This window comes from Dasypus novemcinctus, chromosome 23, assembly GCF_030445035.2.
Source record: "Dasypus novemcinctus isolate mDasNov1 chromosome 23, mDasNov1.1.hap2, whole genome shotgun sequence".
NCBI lineage: Eukaryota > Metazoa > Chordata > Mammalia > Cingulata > Dasypodidae > Dasypus > Dasypus novemcinctus.
This window is the reverse complement of record NC_080695.1, coordinates 9,855,180-9,874,003: the sequence shown is the minus strand read 5'-3', so window position 1 is coordinate 9,874,003 and position 18,824 is coordinate 9,855,180. Positions and strand designations below refer to the sequence as shown.

The window sequence follows — 18,824 nt, the reverse complement described above, 5'->3', positions numbered from 1 at the left end:
AGAAAATGAAAATAAGGTCTCAAACAGTTAACTGAGACACACACTGGGACATTTCCAGGGGTTATGGTGGCATACCTTGGTTTACCAGAGGGCTGGCAATGCAACAGACCAGAAATGTGTTTGCTTTTATAATGAGAAATTTATTTGGGTAAAAGCTTATGTTCAGAGGCTGTGAAATATCCAAATCAAGGCACCATCACAAATTCCTTCTCACCAAAATCAGCTAGTGGTGATCCTGGCATTCTGCCCCATGACGATCTGGCATATGGCAAGCAAGGCTTGTCTCCTCAGCCTTCAGCTGCTCTGTGGGCCCAGCCCACTGGGGGCCTCTTTTCTTGCTTCTGTGCTATGCTGTTTCTAGACTGGGAGCTTTCTCAACCTCTTGGGACTTCTCTACCTTTCTACGGCTGTAGGAAAACTTGGAATCTCTTTCTACTTTCTCCTTTCTCTCATATGGCAGGATGAAAGTGGCAGCTTCCTTTTTCTGTGTGTCTCTCTGTGTCTCCATTTGTATAAAGTTCCAGTAAGAGGGTAGAGACTCAACCTGAGACATACCTCACTGATGTAGTCCAATCAAAAGGGCTCCACACCCACAAGAATTTATTAGTTCAAAAACACGATCATTTTCTTTTGGGAACTCATAAAATAACTTCATACTCACACATGGACTCACCATTTCTGACCCTTAGAAATAGGGACTGCATCCCTAGAAAGCTTAAAAGCACTGTCCCATGGCCAGGCAGGCCAGGTCTTGTGTTTCTACTCTGCTGCTCTCCAGGTCTGTGGCCTTGGTCGGATATTATTCTTTTACCTCTCTTAACCTCAGTCTCTCCATCTGCCAAGGGGTTAACAACTACATATGGGGAGGCCGTGATGTCAACATGAGATATTAGCAGTGATAGAAAATTTCCTTTTTGCAATATATTTACTCAATTCTAAAGCATGATGAAGTTTGAAACATTATTCTTACAGCTTCCATGTGCCACAGTGACTTTAGTAACCATGAGTACAATCAAGCAGATAAATGCACCTAGGCCACTCAGACCAGGGTCCCAGAGAGATGATCAGCAGTGGAGTTATCCCTTGTCACCTTGGTCCCTGGGACCCTGTCTGCCTGCTCCACACCTGGCACCCATCACTCCTGGTATTGACAAGCAATTGGGGTATTATCTGGTAAAACCCCAAGGGGAGATGAGGAAGAACTTTCTGTGTAAGCTCTGAGTTGCTTGGTTTTCCAAGGGACTTAAGCACTAGAATAGCCTTGGATTTTTTCCCCCATTCATGTTCATAATTTAAAGCCGATGCTAATGGGTAGTAGGATCAGTGACATATTCACAATTGTTTAACATTTAGATTGATAACCAGAGATTTTAAGTCAAAATCTTTCCAAACCAAAGAATTCTCAGACAAGAAAGAGACAATGTTTCAGCCCTTATTATCATGATCATTTCCATTGAGATGAATTTTGCTCCCTTTTTCATTGAAATTTCTTCTACAACTCATGTTTTACTTAGAAGGGCACCTCTCAATTTCTAAACATATGTAATATTTCTAGTATTTTATCATTGATTTATACCACAACTACCTTATGATGAGAGATGTTTAATTTTATACCCATGAAATGTATTGAGAGTAATTTTTGATGAAAATTGTTTTTAAATGTTAATGTTTTAAAAACACTGGATTTTCCACAGTTGTTAGATATAATAGTCTGTCTCTCTACCTCCCCCCTTTCTTTATATATATATATATTTATACAGACATACATATTTCACTGTAAGGTTTAGATGTTTTGCATTGCATACCTCCTAAACCTTTCTGATTTTTTGACTGATTCTATCAATTGTTGGGCAAGGGTTGTGATAATCCTCCACTTTGCCTGTACATTTGCTGTCTTCTTCAGGTTTTGAAATCATTTGCTTTACAAGGTTTGCTAAGGTTTGCTGCTAAGACTGACCATTGAAACAACGGGATTTCACAAAAGGATGGAAGCAAAGAGAAGGGGGGACAAAGGGTGAAGTGGACAGCGAACGGGCAGAAATCCGAAAGCCGGCCAACTTTCCAGAGAAGAGATATCAGTTGGGATGTGGCATGGTAGGGGATTAGGTAGGGGGAGGGGAATCCTTAGAATGCGGTCGCGAGGGCGTCCACTGTGATGGGCAAGGAGCAAAGGCAGGGGATTGGTCGAGGTGAGATGCAAAGCATCCAGGTTGCCAAGGCAGCAACCAAACAGGAGAAGGCACGAAGGAAGACGGAGCCTAGTCCTCGTCCTTCACTTGCTCCTGGCAGTTCAAATTGGCCTGCACCTAGTGCCGGCAGAACTTGCGTACCTGCTGACTTACTGATACCCTCACCTACTAAGCTGAACCCTATTCCACTCTCCAGCTAGATCCCTCTCCTTCTACCCTCTCCTAAATCCCCCCAACCCTGTCTCTTCCTCCTCCAAGTTATCCACCCACTCTGCCTTTCCCATTTCTCACACCTCAACTCTGAGCCTGGCCACACCCTCACCCCATTCACATTCTTGGGACCACCCCCACCCTAGACCCAGCCTTAGCCCCTCCCCTTCCCCTCTTGGTGGCACCAACACCGCCCCCCAGGGAGCCAGGACATGGGGTTATCCTGGCTACTCTTCTGGCTCATTCTGCTGGGACCTCCAAGTGACCTACCCATTATTGTGAGTAAATGTTGGACATACCTGCTTCCTTCCGTTTTATTGGACTCTCTGTTTCATACTGATTTAAATCAGGTTCTTCTTGGGTGCTTTGAGTGGGCTCTCCTTATTCCTGTAGAAAGCTGCAGTTTCTTAACTAGCCTTATTAGACTGGCACCATCTGTCCAGGTGGGGTTATGTGTCCTCCAGGTCCTACTTATTTCACACACAGGAAATGATGAAATAGTTGAAACATGAAGATAGTAACTTTACAACCTCAAAAGGCAAAGAACTGTACATGTTCTAAAAGTTGTTGAATTATACAGTTTTAATGGAGGATCATATGGTATGTGAATTATCTTAATGAGCCTGTTCTATCAAAAAGGAAGAACCTCATATTTGATCAGACTCCTGCTCATTACACTTGATCTTGGAAGCTCTAGTAAGGTTCTCCTTCAAATCTACAGTTTAGATTCCATCCCATGTACATTTACTTTTTTCTTAAGTATATTATTCATATTTCTGAAAGCATGTCTGCAATGGGAACTGTTTTTCCTAATAACTGGTATTATTAACACTGTGTGAAAAAAATATCATTGGCCTTTTGTGCTTTCTTGTTTCTTCCTTGGCTTTAACAACGTCTGAGTCATACCTTTCCTTCTGTGCCTGGAAGCTGCCCCAGGTGCATTTCAATATTTACTTCTGAAAGGAAGATGAAAAGAAATCCTGGTAAAGTCATTCTAGTTTTGAACATGATAGTTGATTGTGTCCAACATATTGTCTAACTAAAAGCAACTGCAAAAGTTGAGAAAGTATGTAAAACAGTAGAGGGAAGGCATTGGAGAACCAAACCAAAAGGACTTGAAGTACTACATCCCTGAAGGAAAGGAATCACCCTGATCTAAGCACCACATGCATACTCTCTTTCCCCTGAAGCACTTTCTAGTTTTGTAGGTGGAGAAATAGAATCCCAGCAGAAAATGACAGTCATGCTGGACTGAGAGGAGCTTGGCTTTTAATCCTGGAGAAGGGAATGGTACTTACACTTCCAGGGAGATGAAACAAGCAGAGGCATAACATAACAGTAATAGGAAAAAAAAATGGTTACCTTACAAAACTTGCTTATTGGAAAACATCAGAGCCAATCAGGGGGCTGAGAAAGTGAAGTAATATAACTAGATTAAAATTTCAGTAAGAGAAGAACCATTACTAGATGAACTAGAGGAAACCAGTCATTTCCTACCTAAGGGAGTTTGATTATTCTGTACCCTGAGGCTGAGACTGCTGTAGACAAAAAGCCCCTACTAAGGAAAAATAAGCCAGTAGAGCTTTAAATGTGGGTTGGAATCTGGAAGAGTCCTAAACACATTCCTGGGTTTTCCTGTAGGGTATTTGCTGAGGACTGGGATGGCAAATGCAGCTGTAGGTTAATATTTTGTCCCAATCTGCTGCTATTGGATTGTTCCCATATGGTGTTTTACAACCATTCCAGCCACTTTCCAGTCCAGGGTGTGCGCTGGAACAGGAGAGTCAGAGGTGAACATACTGTATGTGTTCTTTAAGATGCTACAGACAGTCTGGAAGGTGGACCCTGTTCTCTCCAGACCTAGGACCAGGAACCTGCAGAGGGAGCATGAGCTGCCTCTGTACAAAACTGGGGGAAGGCTAGTAAAAGTGCTGTGAGGTTTTCCTGCTGTTCTTAAGTTGCCTTTTTCTTGATTCAGCATTCATTTGGTTGCTGTACACCTTTGACTGTTTCCCCAAACTTCTCATTTATTTGTTTCAGCCAGTCTCTGCCTGTTTTCTAAGGTGCTATGAGGAGACAGGGTTTTTAAACTTCTTACTCAACCATCTTGGTCAGGTAAATCCCTTCATCAGATGCTTCTAATTGTTTTAGCATGGCACATACTAAAACCTAGTCAGAAAAGAATTTGAAAGCAATTATAAGTTTTTCATGGTCATTTTGCCAGGATCTTTTCTTTCAGATTGAAGAAAATTTTCTGATATCATTTCAGTTATAAAGATGAAAAATTGCTGCTGAATTACCAAAAAAAAAAAGACTAAAGATTTTCACAAATATTTCCATTTAGTTTTAGTCATTTTTATCTTCCCATAAATATTCCATTTGTAATATGTCTTAAATTTACTAAGTTAATGTTGCCTATACTATGTTTTTTATAGTTCTTTTAATCTGTATTTCTCTTTCTTTTCTAACTCTTGATTTTGAAATGGTTTGTTAATTGTTTTAGAATGTGTTCTCAAATGTTTGATGTTATGTCTGCCTATTCTAATCACAGATGTTTACTTTTTTCTGTTATATGTCTGTAGTTTTTCTTTTTGGCCCTTGTCCATATATCCCTTTTTCCTAAAAGTCAATTCATGTACCATTTATATTGTAGCTTTAAGAAAGGAATTTAAGGTTTTTCCTGAGAAGTAAAATGCTGAAGCAATAATAAAATAGAAATTGTCTGTTTCTCTAAAGGAAAAATGAATGTATATAGAGGCAAACAGTACAAGCAGAGATAAATACAGGGAGAAGTCATGAATGTGTGCCAGGAAATAAAACTGAAGACAAGAAAGAGGATGCCAAATACTTAACTATGTCCAAACAGTTTAGTGTTTCCTCCTTCAAGTCTGCAATTTAGATTCCATCCCATGTGCACTTGCATTTTTGTTAAGCATATTACTCATATTTCTGAAAGCTTGGCCACCCTGGGAACTAGGGTGTCTAATAATTGATGTTATTACTACTGTGTGAAAAAAAGCAAAATATCATTTGCATTCTGTGATATCTTATTTCTTCTTTGGCTTTAACAACTTGTGTGTCATACCTTCCCTTCTGTTTCTGGGGACTCCCTCAGGGATTCTGTGTCCATATAGTTTAAGGGGAGCCCTGCAAAGTCTGTGACATGAAAATAAATGGCTGTTACTTGCTGGGATTATTAAAAAATGAGTGGGTTTATGGCATGGAGGACATGACAGGCAGGAAGATGAGTTACTGTCCTCATGTGGTGTTCAGACTCCTAATACACCCAGAGCAGAAAGGGTCAGTGGCAACCTTAGTATCTTCTTTTTTTTTCTCTCTCTCTCCCTCTTTTTTTTTTTAAGGATATTTTGATTACATAAATGTTACAGAGAATATACAGGGGATTCACATATGCCTTAGTATCTTCTAAGCATATAGAAATATCCAGTGTCAACTAGGAAGATTTCAAAGTAAGCCCTCCAAAAGAGGGAAAGAAGCAGAGGAAAGCAGAGAGAAAGATTGGAAACACACTTTGGAGATCATTAATTTTTCTTTCTTTTCTTGCATGCACCAGTTACCAAGGAAAGATCTAGAAAACTCCAGTGGGACCTTATATTGACACAGAACCAAGACAATTGAACCACTCCAGGAAGAGAAAAATCTAATCTCTTCCTTGTGAGTCTAATATATGGTGTAATTTCATGATAGCCTTTATTCTTGCCTTTTTTTCCCCATTCAGGTTTCATTTTTCATAGCTCAGTTAAGCTCTCTTTCCCTAGTACATCTTTGAGCATTTGGATAACTTAACCCATTTTTCATTTCCCACGACTACCCTTGTTCATGGCCATGTCCACCAGTAAAATCCTGAAGTCAAGTTATTTTATCCCACCTTAGTAAAACCAGCTTTAGGACCAGACAAAATATATCTTTGCTCCTTTAGTATGTGTCCATGATGCTTTGCTTCCCTTTATCAGAAGCATTTGTATTCATTGCCTTGTAAGACAGTTAATTTGTTTACATGGTTTTGTCTCACCTAGTAAGTCACAGCTCTGTGCAGAAAGGGTCTTGTCTGGCCCATTCACCTGCATTCTGGAGTATTTCCATACAGGATCCTTGTGAAGGAGACCGGAACGACCCATAGGCTCATCCCTTGGTGTGGCAGAATAGACAGGCACACCAAACTAGGCTGGGAAGGAAAAGGGGCTGTATTAGCTGGAGGAGGAGAGTAGACCTAATCAATCTCAAATCTGAAATCTGCCTCCCTGCCAAGGTTTTTTTTTTTTTTTAATTTTAAAAACTTTTATACAGGTTTGAAACAAAGAGAATTAATTGTACCATGATTTGAAACAAAGAAAATTAATCATTGGGGAGGGGTTGGAGGAGCTTTTCTAATGTTTCTGCTCTGGTTAATATTTAAGATACATATTGTGCCTGTTGCCTCTAAGTTTTGCGGGGGTAAGAATAGGGAATGAGTGAAGCATTACAAAGGTATATTTTTCTTTACAAAGAAAAATAATTAAAATGTCTAGTTAATGTTCAACTCAACATGCAACAAAAGACACCAAAAGAAAAATCATGAGATACACAACAAAGAAGGGAACGGAAATGACTCCAGCAATTAGGTGCCTCCCTCCCAGGTTGGAGGTCCTGAGTTCAGTTCCCAGTGCCTCCTAAAGACACAACACACAGTAAGTGCAAACAATGAGGGGATGGGGAGAGATAAATAAATAAATAAAATAAATCTTAAAAAAAACACATTGAACTCGACAGAGCTATGTGCTTTTCTTTAGAAACTTATGCCTATTCTAAGGTGCTTGCTAGGTTACAAGTATATTGTATTCTGTTCATGCTACAAATCCCCCCAGTTATTCTTGAGCTACAGAATCCCTTTGATTTTACTTTTATTTCCAATCATGGGATTAATTTTGGGGGGACTCAGTTGTTGTTCGTTCTGGCTGCTTCCTACTGAAATTGGTTGTAGTAGTTACGGAGTTTCTTGGTGGAAACATTGGTCCATGGTATGTAAGCAAAATTGATCATTGTTCAAAGGATTGGGGGTAATCTTGAAAGTAGCTCTAGGTGAGGACTCCTGACTTAGGGGTTCACAGGTATATTTTTATGTTCAGGATCTTCAGGTGGGTTGATGGCAACAGCTGCTTTTTGGCTGAGTGGTAGAGAATCACTGTGCAAGACTGGTTGTAGCTTGACTCTAGTATGATGTATCCATGGTTTGACGCTGTAGTTTAAGAGAAGAGTGAGTGTGAAGCAACACCAGATATGCTCCTACCAATTTGGAACTTAGTTGTGTTTGGGGGTGTAAGTTTTTCCATGTTTGTAACCATATCCAATCTCCAGGATGGGAGTTGTGTAAAGGAGCGCCTGCAGGGAACTTAAGATAGTTGGAAGCTTAGTTATTGATTTCAGTTAGAGTTCCTCCTAGGGGTTTTATAAGTTGAATAGTGGGTAATTCAAAACTAGGATGTATATTCCCAGCATATTCTACTTTTAGAATGGCCTTCCACATGTCCTCTCATAAGACTTAAACCTAATCCACTTTGGGGTGTCACTCATCCTCAGGAGTGCAATGAGCAGCGCTTTACCTCATTTTAACTGTATTTCCAAGCAAATTTTTGCTAGATGTTCTTTTAATGTTCTGTTCAGTCATTCTTTTTTTTCCCCTGTGGATTGAGCTCTATAAGAAAAGTGAAGCCACCAATCAATACCCAGTAAATCAGAAACATCTTTGACTACGTTAGAGACAAAGGCAGCACTATTATCACTTTGAATGGGCAGAGGGAGCCCAAACCCAGAAATAATTTCTTTTAGAAAACATTGAATAACTTCATGGATTTTCTCAGTTAGACAAGGGAAAGCTTCTACCCATCTAGTAAACTGTCAACAAATACTAGCAGAGATTTCAAATTTCCAGGTGCCTGAGGCACTATGGTAAAATCAATTTGCCAATCATCACCTCTGCCTGGTCATGGATAGTGCACTCCTTTTGTCAAAGCTGGTACTTTAGGGCGGGCCAAAGACTGACTCGAGTGCATGTTACGCATGGATTAGTTACAGCTTGAATAGTTCAGCTTAGGTTAGGTCTGACTAGAAACTAAACCATTTGTAAAGTGTTTCTTGTCCATAGTGTGTGATTTGGTAAACATGTGTTATGATGGGTTTGAGGAGGTTTTCTGGGAGATGAGTTTTACTTATCTCACTGCATTCATTTTCATTTTGTAAATATCCCTGTTTAATTAGACTTTGAAATCCCATTCTTTTGCCCTTGCTAAGTCTTTTTCTGAATACTGAGGTTTTCTAAATGTCTCTAGTTCAGGTCTTCACTCACTGTGAGGTAATAGTGTGTGGTTTGGGTAAAACCCAAAAAACCCTAAGCAAGGGTGGGAGGGGTAATTTCCCTTTTGGCCACCTCTCTTGCTCCTTTATCTGCCAGTCTATTGCCTTTAGCTTCTTTGCTATCAGTAGCTTGATGTCCCTTACAAGGAATAACTGCCAGTCTTTTGGCTGTAAAACTACATTTAACAACTGCAAGATCAAGTCTACAGGTTTTGATATTTTTATTGGCAGTGCTTAATAAACCATGTTCTTTCCAAATGGCTCCACATGCTTGTAGGACAACAAAAGCATTCCTGGACTCTGCATATATGTTTGCCTTTTGTCCTGTACTTAGCTGCAGGATGCTTACGAGAGCAATTAGTTGGGCTTTTGATGCTGAAGTTCTTTGCTTCTAATATTCCAGTGAGAGTGACTACTGAATAGCCTGCTCTGCACTTTTCATGGTCCATGTAGCTGCTTCCATCTAATATTCCAATTTTATGGGAATATTAATCCCAGTATAATATAATAACTGCCACCTGTATCTCTGTTTGGCCATAACTGCAGATACTTCTTTAATTTATATCTTTATAACAGAATTTTTTTAAAAGACTAAATCCTTTTATTTATAGTCAAATTATATCACCCATATGAACTTTGTAATTTGAAGGAGCATTTCCATTATCCAATGTTATTTTTTAAAATTTTAATTAGAGAAGTTGTTGGCTTACAGAAGCATCATACATAAAATATAGAGTTCCCATATACCACCCTATAATTAATATCTTGGATTAGCATAGAACATTAGTTGCAATTGATAAAAGAACATTTTATAATTGAAATATTAACTATAGTCCATGGATTTACCTTAGGGTTCATAGTTTGTGTCATACTTCTTATGTAATTTTTTAAAAAATTTATTCTGCTAGCATATATACATTCCAGAATTTCTCTTTTTAAATATATATTTCAGTGCTGTTTAATTATGTTCACAATCTCACACTACCATCACCACCATCCATTACCAAAATGTTTCCATCTTCCCAAATAAAACTTTGTACAATTTTAAACATTAACTCCCCACTTCCTACGCCCACCCTGGCTCCTGGTAACCTATATTCCAGTTTATGACTCTATGAATTTATTTATTCTAATTGTTTAATATTCATAGATCATATAATATCTGTCCTTTTCTGTCTGACTTATTTCAGTCAACATGATGTCTTTAAAGCTGATCCATGTTGTGGCTTGTATCAGAATGTTATTCCTTTTTACAGCCGAATAATATTCCAATGTGCGTCTATACTATATTTTGCTTATCTACTTATTGATTGGTGGATATGTGGTTGGCTTCCATCTTTTGACAGTTGTGACATACGCTGCTATGAGAATTTTGATTTCTGGTTCCCTATTCATTCTACAGGTTGAGCGTATGTTTGGAAATGTTCCAAAAGATTTAGTCCAGTTAATTCATAAGTATATCAAAGAAGATCTATACTTTCCATTCCATGTAAGTCTGAATTTATATTATTTTGTCAATTACAAATTGATTTATAAAATGATAAATTAAATTAACAATATTTAAAAATTTGCTCAATTTTTATAGAAAAATAACAAAGTTAGCATATCAAATTTTCCCCCTAATCCTTGAGTCATATGTAAGTGATGTAAACAGCATCTATTTAATATATAAAATATGTTGAATTTTGACATGTATATGTAACTATGACATAATCACCACCATGAAGATAATAATCATACCCAGCAAGCCCAAAAGATTTTCTGTGCTCCATTATAATCCGTCCATCCATCCCCTCCATCTTTCCTAATACCCCTTCCTCACAATTACTGAAGGACATGGAAAATTTTCTATTATTGGAGCAAGATTCTTTTTAATAACATAATCATTTTGACATTTACCCTTGTGGTTTTATATATTGATAGTTTTGTTCATTTCCATTCCTGGGTAGTATTCCATTTTATGAATATACTACTATTTGCTTATTGTTAATTCTTATCCTTGGTAAGAAATTTGGGACTGATTCATCCGTAAAAACATAAACCCAGAAATTAGCACCTCTGCAGAATTCTACCTGTGCATAGTTATAATTAACAACTTATGCTGAATTGAGAGTGTACCTAAAAGTGTTTATATACCTAGCCATTTAATAGCAATTGCTTTTGAAAGGCTTGCTGAAAAACGCAGAACAAAAAAAGTCAAAGCACTGCTATGTGTTATTTTGGTTTTGCTCTTATTCTAACTTTTTTATTATGAACATTTTCAGCCTTAAAGCAACATTTTCCATTAACAGTTCACTAAACATAATCACCTACCTTTCTATCCAACCATCTATTCATCATATTTTAGTGCATTTCAAAGTAAATTGGAGACATCAGAATATTTCCTCCTAAATACTTCACCATGTCTGTCATTAAGCATTGTTAAATATTTATTTACAGATTTTTCTTTTAATGTGCAATTTACATAGAGTAAATATACAAATCTTAAGAGAACATCATGGAAGTTTGACATACATATACACATGCATAATACAAACCCCTTTCAAAACGTGTTTCTCTTGCACAGTAGAGGCCGAAATGGCCTGAGGGGGGTGGGAAACACCCCAGGAAGTGTCATTACCCTACTTTCATTCAATCTTTGCCTTCATTATAACAATTTTACTTGTTCTAGAATTTCATATAAATGGAAGCACGTTATATGTACTCTTCCGTGTGTGTCTTTTTCTGCTCAGTATAGTGTTTCTGAGATTTGTTCTTGTTTCTGCATGGATCAGTAATTCATTCTTTTTCATTCCTGATTCCTATTCTGTTGAATGAATTTCTCTTTTTTAATACTTTGTATTTTAAAATGTACAATATTGTAAATTACTGTAAATTACTTTGAGGCTTCTCATTATTTCCAATATTGTTATTCTAGCTAGCTGATCTACTGCCTGACAGCTTTCCTTCTGGGTCTGACTTGTACAGATTTTTTTGGAATTGTATCACTACTACTGGCTACTTGGGAATTTCTTTATTTGCCATTTTCATCTGGAGCAAAGTCCTTGCTGTGAGTATATTTAAAGTACCTTGTAGGTAAACTTTGACTCATAAGTAATAAGTAGGCCATTTTTTAGTTGCTGGTTGTTTAAGTTGTTTCCTTTATTGTATTGTATTGTATTGTATTGTATTGTATTGTATTGTATTGTATTTATGTATTTATTTATTTATTTATTTCCCCTTTTCCCCCTGCCCTGGTTGTCTGTTCTCTGTGTCTATTTGCTGCATCTTCTTCTTTGTCCACTTCTGTTGTTGTCAGTGGCACAGGAATCTGTGTTTCTTTTTGTTGTGTCATCTTGTGTCAGCTCTCTCCGTGTGGGTGGTGCCATTCTTATGCAGGCTGCACTTTCTTTCCTGCTGGGCATCTCTCCTTACAAGGCACACTCCTTGCACGTGGGCCTCCCCTATGCAGGGGACACCCCTGCATGGCAGGGCACTCCTTGTGTGGATCAGCACTGCACGTGGGCCAGCTCCACATGGGTCAGGGTTGCCCGGGGTTTGAACCACGGACCTCCCATGTAATAGATGGACGCCTTAACCACTGGGCCAAGTCTGCTTCCCAAGTTGTTTCCTTTAGATTGCTGAAATATGAATAGAAATTAATGTTTGAAATGGAAACTAACCTTGTAAAATAATCTAAATTTTAAATTAATATCTCAGTGAACACATGAACTATATAGCTTTGATGTGAATACTTTAATTTAGAAATCCTTTCTATCAAAAATAAATACTAAATATTAACTATTTATGGACTTTTTCATGTACTGTTCATGAAATTGAAAATTCTCTTGAAAAATTGTTTAATATAATTTATCTGACACCTTTAACATGTTCATATTATTTTTAATCACTATACTTCCACTCCTTGTTATCTGCCCTAATGATAGAAATGTTTTTTGAAATCTTATATGAGGATTTTCAATAAAATAATATTTATTACAGCAAAAATATGGCAACTACCAAACTCATCCATGACGCAGAAAGTACTGCACATCCTTACAAAGGAATAAACAAAGATCTTAAAATTCATTCTTTCAATGTCATTTCAAGAGAAACAATGCTGTTGATCTAATGTCAAGGAGAAAAAACAGAAACAGGCAGCTTCTATGTAGTCTGGTTTAAAATATATACACCTCTATACACACATAGAATAAAAGAATGCTGTATGAAAATACTATAAAATGGTTAGAAATACTAGTTTCTAAGGGATGATTTTTTTTATTCCTATCCCTGATATAGCATTATTTCTAAAAATTTCTAACTGAATTATATACTATTATATTCAGAAAATATATTTTGTTTGAAAATACAGAGTAGGTCATGCCTAAATTCTAAAAATTGGATTCCTTTGGGTAATTTTATTTTCCACAGTTGATCTTGCACATCACTGTGATAATGTATTCCACAGTACTTAAAAAAAAAAAGTCTTAGACTTTTTAAAAATGAAAATTGCTGACTGGTTTTCTGATTATATCTATAATATCCATCACCATATACAAAATATGGTGCATTTTCATATACCACAAATACTCCCTTACACTTTTTGCAGTCTAATCCCTCAACTCCCACACAGGCCCAAGCACCAACTGATCTGCTCTCTGTCACTGTGCATTCCTTTTGCCTGTAATAGAATTTCACAGACATGGAATTAATTACACAGTGTGTACTCTTCTGTGTCTGATTTCTCTTACCAGGCACAAAGATTTTGAGTTTCATATTGCAAGTATCAGTCATTTACTCCTTTTTACTGGTTAAAAAGTATAGTTTATCTACTCATTAACTGATGTTTCTCATGTGTCCTACTGAATCAGCAGCAGGACTCACCCCTAAAGGAGAAATGGGGTGACCCAGCTGGGATGGCCCCAAACTGCCCCAAAATGAGGCCTGTTGAGATTTTGAGAAAAAAGTCACTAAACACCAGGGTGATTAGTCCTTAAGCATTTATTAAGGGCATTTACAGAGAACTGCTGCTACCTGGAGATGGAAGGCAAGAAGTTCCTTCAAGTAATTACATAGGGCTAGGCACCAAAGTTGGCTGAATGCCACAGGCTCAAATGCATATATTTCATTTTATTTTTTAAGATTTATTTTATTTATTTTTCCCCACCCCCCCATTTCCCCCATTGTCTATTCTCTGTGTCCATTCACTGTGTGTTCTTCTGTGATTGCTTGTATACTCATTAGAGGGCTCCAGGAACTAATCCTGGGACCTTTCCGAGTAGGAGAGAAGGGATTGCTCTCTTGCACCACCTCAACTCCCTGTTCTGCTATGCCTTCTTATTTTCTCTCCTCTGTGTCTCTTGTTGCATCATCTTACTGGGCCAGCTCTCAGCATTGGCCAGCACTCTTGCATGGGGCGACATTCCAGTGTGGGCTTGCACTCCATGTAGGCCAGCTCACTGCATGGGCCAGCTTGCCCTCACCAGGAGACCCTGGGCATCAAAGCCTAGACCTCCTACAGTAGATGGGAGCCCTATTGGTTGAGCCACATCTGTTTCTCTGAATATATTTTAAAAACGTCTTGTACATGCACTTTTCTCAAAACAAGATGTGCTCAGTACGGCAGCGTTCAAGAGTATAGCAGACAAATCTCAGTGTGCATCCAAGGAGTTATGGCAAGAGATGACTTGTGGGTAAGAGTGGGTTGGGTGTTGGGTGGGACAGGGATGAGGACAATACTCAATCAGGCAGGAGATGCTATATGTATCATATATTTGCTGTAAAATTTTTGCCCATGTATTTCACTTAAAAGTAATCCTCTGCATTCCTACAAACTCATATGTAATTTTCTCCTAAAATAAAGGTCTTTACTTATTTTTTTATTATGCCAATAATATATGCACCTTGAAAAATCAGTGTATAAGAGGAACAAAATTCAAGTCAAGTGTGATCCCTCCCTAAAAGTCCCCTTTTTAATTTGAGTTGATTTACCCTTAAATTGAGTTGAACTTTCTACTCAAACACATTCCCACGTTTAAGTAAAAGAGAGTTTTTCTATGCATACTCTTTTAACTTTTTAATTCATGTGCTAGTTTGAATCTTTTGTGGACCCCAGAAAATCATGTTCTTAAGGTAACCCGTTCCTATGCATGTGAGTCTATTGTATGTGGCAAATTTTAGTTAGACTCAGTTAAGGAACCTTTGGATTCCATCATTTTTTATTAGATCACTTCAGTTAAGGGCCTTGGATTAGACTGTGGAACTCCTAATCCTCTTTTGGGAGTCCTGTCTAAATGGAGGAGAAGGGAGAGAAAAGGAGCCATCATTTTACCCTGCCATGTGAGAGGACTCTAGTATCACCTGCAGCCCCAGAAAGGGAAATCCTGGGAGGCTGAGAGAGACCAGAGGCTGGACGCAAAGGAGCAGCCCAAAGGTGAAGCAATGAACCCTGGAGGAGAAGGAGAGTTGAGCCATGAGCCTGGTCACCCACAGCTGAGCTTTGGGAGAAAGTGTTCTGGAGGAGAAGGCAGAGATCACTTTCTGTTTTGTCTTACCATGTGGCAAAAGTCTAGGATCTCCGGTCGCTGACCTTTGGTGAGACAGTATCTCTAACAATGCCCTGATTTGGACAATTTCATAGCCTCAGAACTGTAAGCTTTTACCCTAATACATTCACATTAGAAAAGCCATTCCCTTTCTGGTTTTTTATATTGGCAGCCTTTAGCAAACTAAAACAACTCAATGTGTCAATATATGGATAAATATATTAATGAATGCAAAATATTTTAACAGATGTTATACCAATATTAGACCTTGAGACTTTTTCATTTGTTTTACTATTATAAATAACTCACCTGGCATGAGAAGAAAAATCTTAATCACTAAACTAAACCAAAATTTGAAAAATATCTATCTTTTTTTGTCTGTTTGTGTGATTAAAATAATATCAAGACCACATTTCATTAGATAAATTTTATTGGGTTAAATATTCCAAATCTGCTTTGCTTTATTTTTTTATATATTTTTTTCTCTGAATTAGAAAAATCCTAATAAAGTCCTAAAAGAAATCTGGAAAATGAAGGTAAAATGCAAAAATAAAAATCATGCAATCATACCACCAAACTAATATTATCATTTTGATATGTTTCATTCACATTTTCTACCTTTATTCTTCCTTTCTCACCCTTGCCCCTAGAGAAACCTATAAACGTCTTGTAGTGAGTATGTGCATATCGCTATGCTTTCTTCTCTGTGGTTTTCTATAATAAATTTAGAAGCGTATGATATATACTTGTAAGTATATTTAAATAATAATTAAAATCTTTACAATATTCTGTTGGAATTAATGCATATTCTCTTATGGATATCTTATAGTTTATCTTTCCATTTAACACTCTTTCCATATAGACAGCATTTAAGTTGTTTCTGCATTTTATACTTTGAAGATGATTTAAGGAACAACTTTGTGTAAATCTCATCTGAGTATTTTAACTTTTGGGGGTATTATAAATTGGGTGGTTGTGTCAAAAGAGGGTGCTGTAAGCAGATGTAGCTCAGTGGTTGAGCACCTATTTCCCATTTACAAGGTCCTGGGTTCAATCCCAGGTACTTAAAAAAAAAAAAAAAAGAAGAAGATGCTGGTACACAACTGAATGCATCATTCTCTTATGTTTTGTCTCATGAGCTGGGCAAAATCAACTGATTCTGTGTGTTCCCAGACCAGTAAAGTAATTTTATTTTCTATGTAGAAAATAATACATTTCCGACCCATAGATGTAAGAAATCATTATACTCACCAAATATTTGTTGCATGGGTTTTCTTATGATAGACCAGAATGAAAACTGAAGACCTGGATAGACTGAGGCCAACACTAGGGCACAATTAATTGAAACATAATGCGCCATTTAGAAATGAAATGATTTCTCATGCCAGGCAAAAAAAAAAATGTGTTCTGCTCACATGTTCTGACATATCCCCTCATTTGTTCCACATTCAAGGGAGGTACCTTTGGGTTTGATTTGTAATTTAGGTTCTTTTTAACTTCTTAATTGGGGAAAGAATAGGACATTAGTATATTTTTTGACAGTCCTAATTCCTCACTTATAAACATAATTTGCAGAACAGATCATTCTGTAAAAATGAGTTTGGCAAATGACTGAAGCTAGCATAATAAAGGGGCAGAAGTTTTGAGCGCAAGTTTTCTAAAATTGAGAACAGTTTCCTGTTTTCTTAATTATAATGGACTTATCAACATAATTGAATGGTTCCCATGGCATAGCTATTGTAATAACCTTTTAAAGCAATGTCTTTCCCCCTAGATTTGTGCTTTGCCTTATCCCTTCCTTGCCTCTGGGATTCCCCTCAGAAAAAGGAAAAGTACAGAGTACAAGGGGAAATGGAGAGGAAGAAGAATGAATGCATTTCATACTTACCACTACATTTCTCTGGTTCCAAGTCCCCAATCCCTGCTCTGATTTTTCAGTTGGCTCTGTGGCTACTTTCTCCTGTGCTGCAGAACTTTATTCTGGGCTTGCTTGTCCTCAGTCTCCTGTCCATCTCTCCTCTCAGCTTGCCCCTGGCTATTGGGATGGGTGGCTGTTTGCAGAGGAAGCTCACTGGTCTTGTGAGCAAGTGCAACAATAGTGGAAAATCCATGTTCTGGTTGGACCTCTCTGGTTGCATTTTTACTGTAATGAAATTATTATGAATGGTGTTTAGATACTACAGTTAAATTCTCATCTCACAGCAAGATTTTTGGGTTTCCCTCAGCATCTGATCACCATTTATAATATTTGAATGGAGAAATATGTTCTGCATGACAAGGAAGTTTGTCTTTTCATGGGATATACATGGTGTGCCGCCTGTATTATATTGTGCGGTAATTCTTTGATGACTTCGGGAAAAGTTTGGGGTTAGGGAACCAGTTTTTGCCCTTTCCTGAAATGTTAACTGTCATTTCAGTTGTTGCTTGTGCATTTTCTTTCACCCTGTCCTACTCTTTTTCTGATTTGAAGACATAAATTTTTAGTGGTCTGACAAAGTTAGAGCACCTGATTCCTTAGAATTGTTTCCCAATTCAGCAAATAACCACGCTGGAATAAGATGTCTAAGATGTATCTGATAAGAGAATGAGGTATATCTTAGTGTGAATACTTAACATTAGTTTTGTATTCTCAGAGACTTCTAATACAATAAAGGGATTTAAACTTAATTATCTATATTGAGGCTGACAAAAATAGTTTTAGGTTAATGATGCATTAGCGTATAAAAATTCCATCATTAGCTTTTTTAAAATTAGGTACATTTGTGTTCATTTAAAATACTTTAGAGAGACTTTGGTCCAAAATAAAGTATTTACCTTAGTGCTTTGACTGGAAATGGCCTATAAGATATCGCCATTTTAAAAAGGAAACTTTTTTTCCTTTCTTTATACTTTAGAATGTATTATGTTGAATTATAATATAAGTATATTTTTACTGGAATACATTTTTTACTATTTTCTTAGGAACTATAGATTTCTGTTAATATATTTGTCATATTTTAATTTTGTTTTCCATCTTCTAGGTAAAACCTTGTACATATCAAGGTAAGCATTTAGGTTTCCATTAGTTTTGTAATATATTCTCCATTCTTGTATTTCATGAGGATGCTAATTCAACTAAAGGGAATATGGTGACTTCTGATATCTGGTTGACTTCTTACTTCTTGGAGTTTCCCTGTTGCTGGGTTATTTCCCCATATGACAGAGTAGATGGAGATGTAACCAGCTGAGAAAGGAGACCAGGAAGAGGAAAATGTTGAGGAAACAAGTGATGATTTGAGTCTGAAATTTGCAAGAAGGTTTGTCCATAACTTGGCTCTTGGGTAAAAGTAAACATGAATCTGAAATTGTTTGTGCCTGCTAAAACCTCAAGGCTCAGAGAAAATTCTAGATAATACTAGATGTGGTATTTGCTATAACAGAGGTTTAAACAAAATTTTGTGAGTGTTAAGTGGAGGGAGCCATTAATTTCAGTGGAGAATGAGTGGAAAGGAATATGATACAAAGTGGGGATAATAAACTCAGCAAATGCTTCATTGATTGTGATGAGTAA

At 37.3% G+C, this 18,824-nt stretch overlaps 1 protein-coding gene across 3 annotated transcripts in view; it reads left to right on the top strand.

Annotated features, from left to right (window-relative positions):
- LOC101413726 (transport and Golgi organization protein 1 homolog) overlaps nucleotides 1-18,824 on the top strand; it is a 170,561-nt gene that overhangs the window by 131,310 nt on the left and 20,427 nt on the right. For all 3 annotated transcript variants that reach the window (XM_058285723.2, XM_058285724.2, XM_058285722.2), the window contains 3 exons: nucleotides 10,153-10,239; nucleotides 11,668-11,799; nucleotides 18,295-18,316. In XM_058285723.2, coding sequence (XP_058141706.1) covers nucleotides 10,162-10,239; nucleotides 11,668-11,799; nucleotides 18,295-18,316 — 232 coding nt within the window. In that variant the 5' untranslated portion in view covers nucleotides 10,153-10,161. The remainder of the gene's footprint in view (nucleotides 1-10,152; nucleotides 10,240-11,667; nucleotides 11,800-18,294; nucleotides 18,317-18,824) is intronic.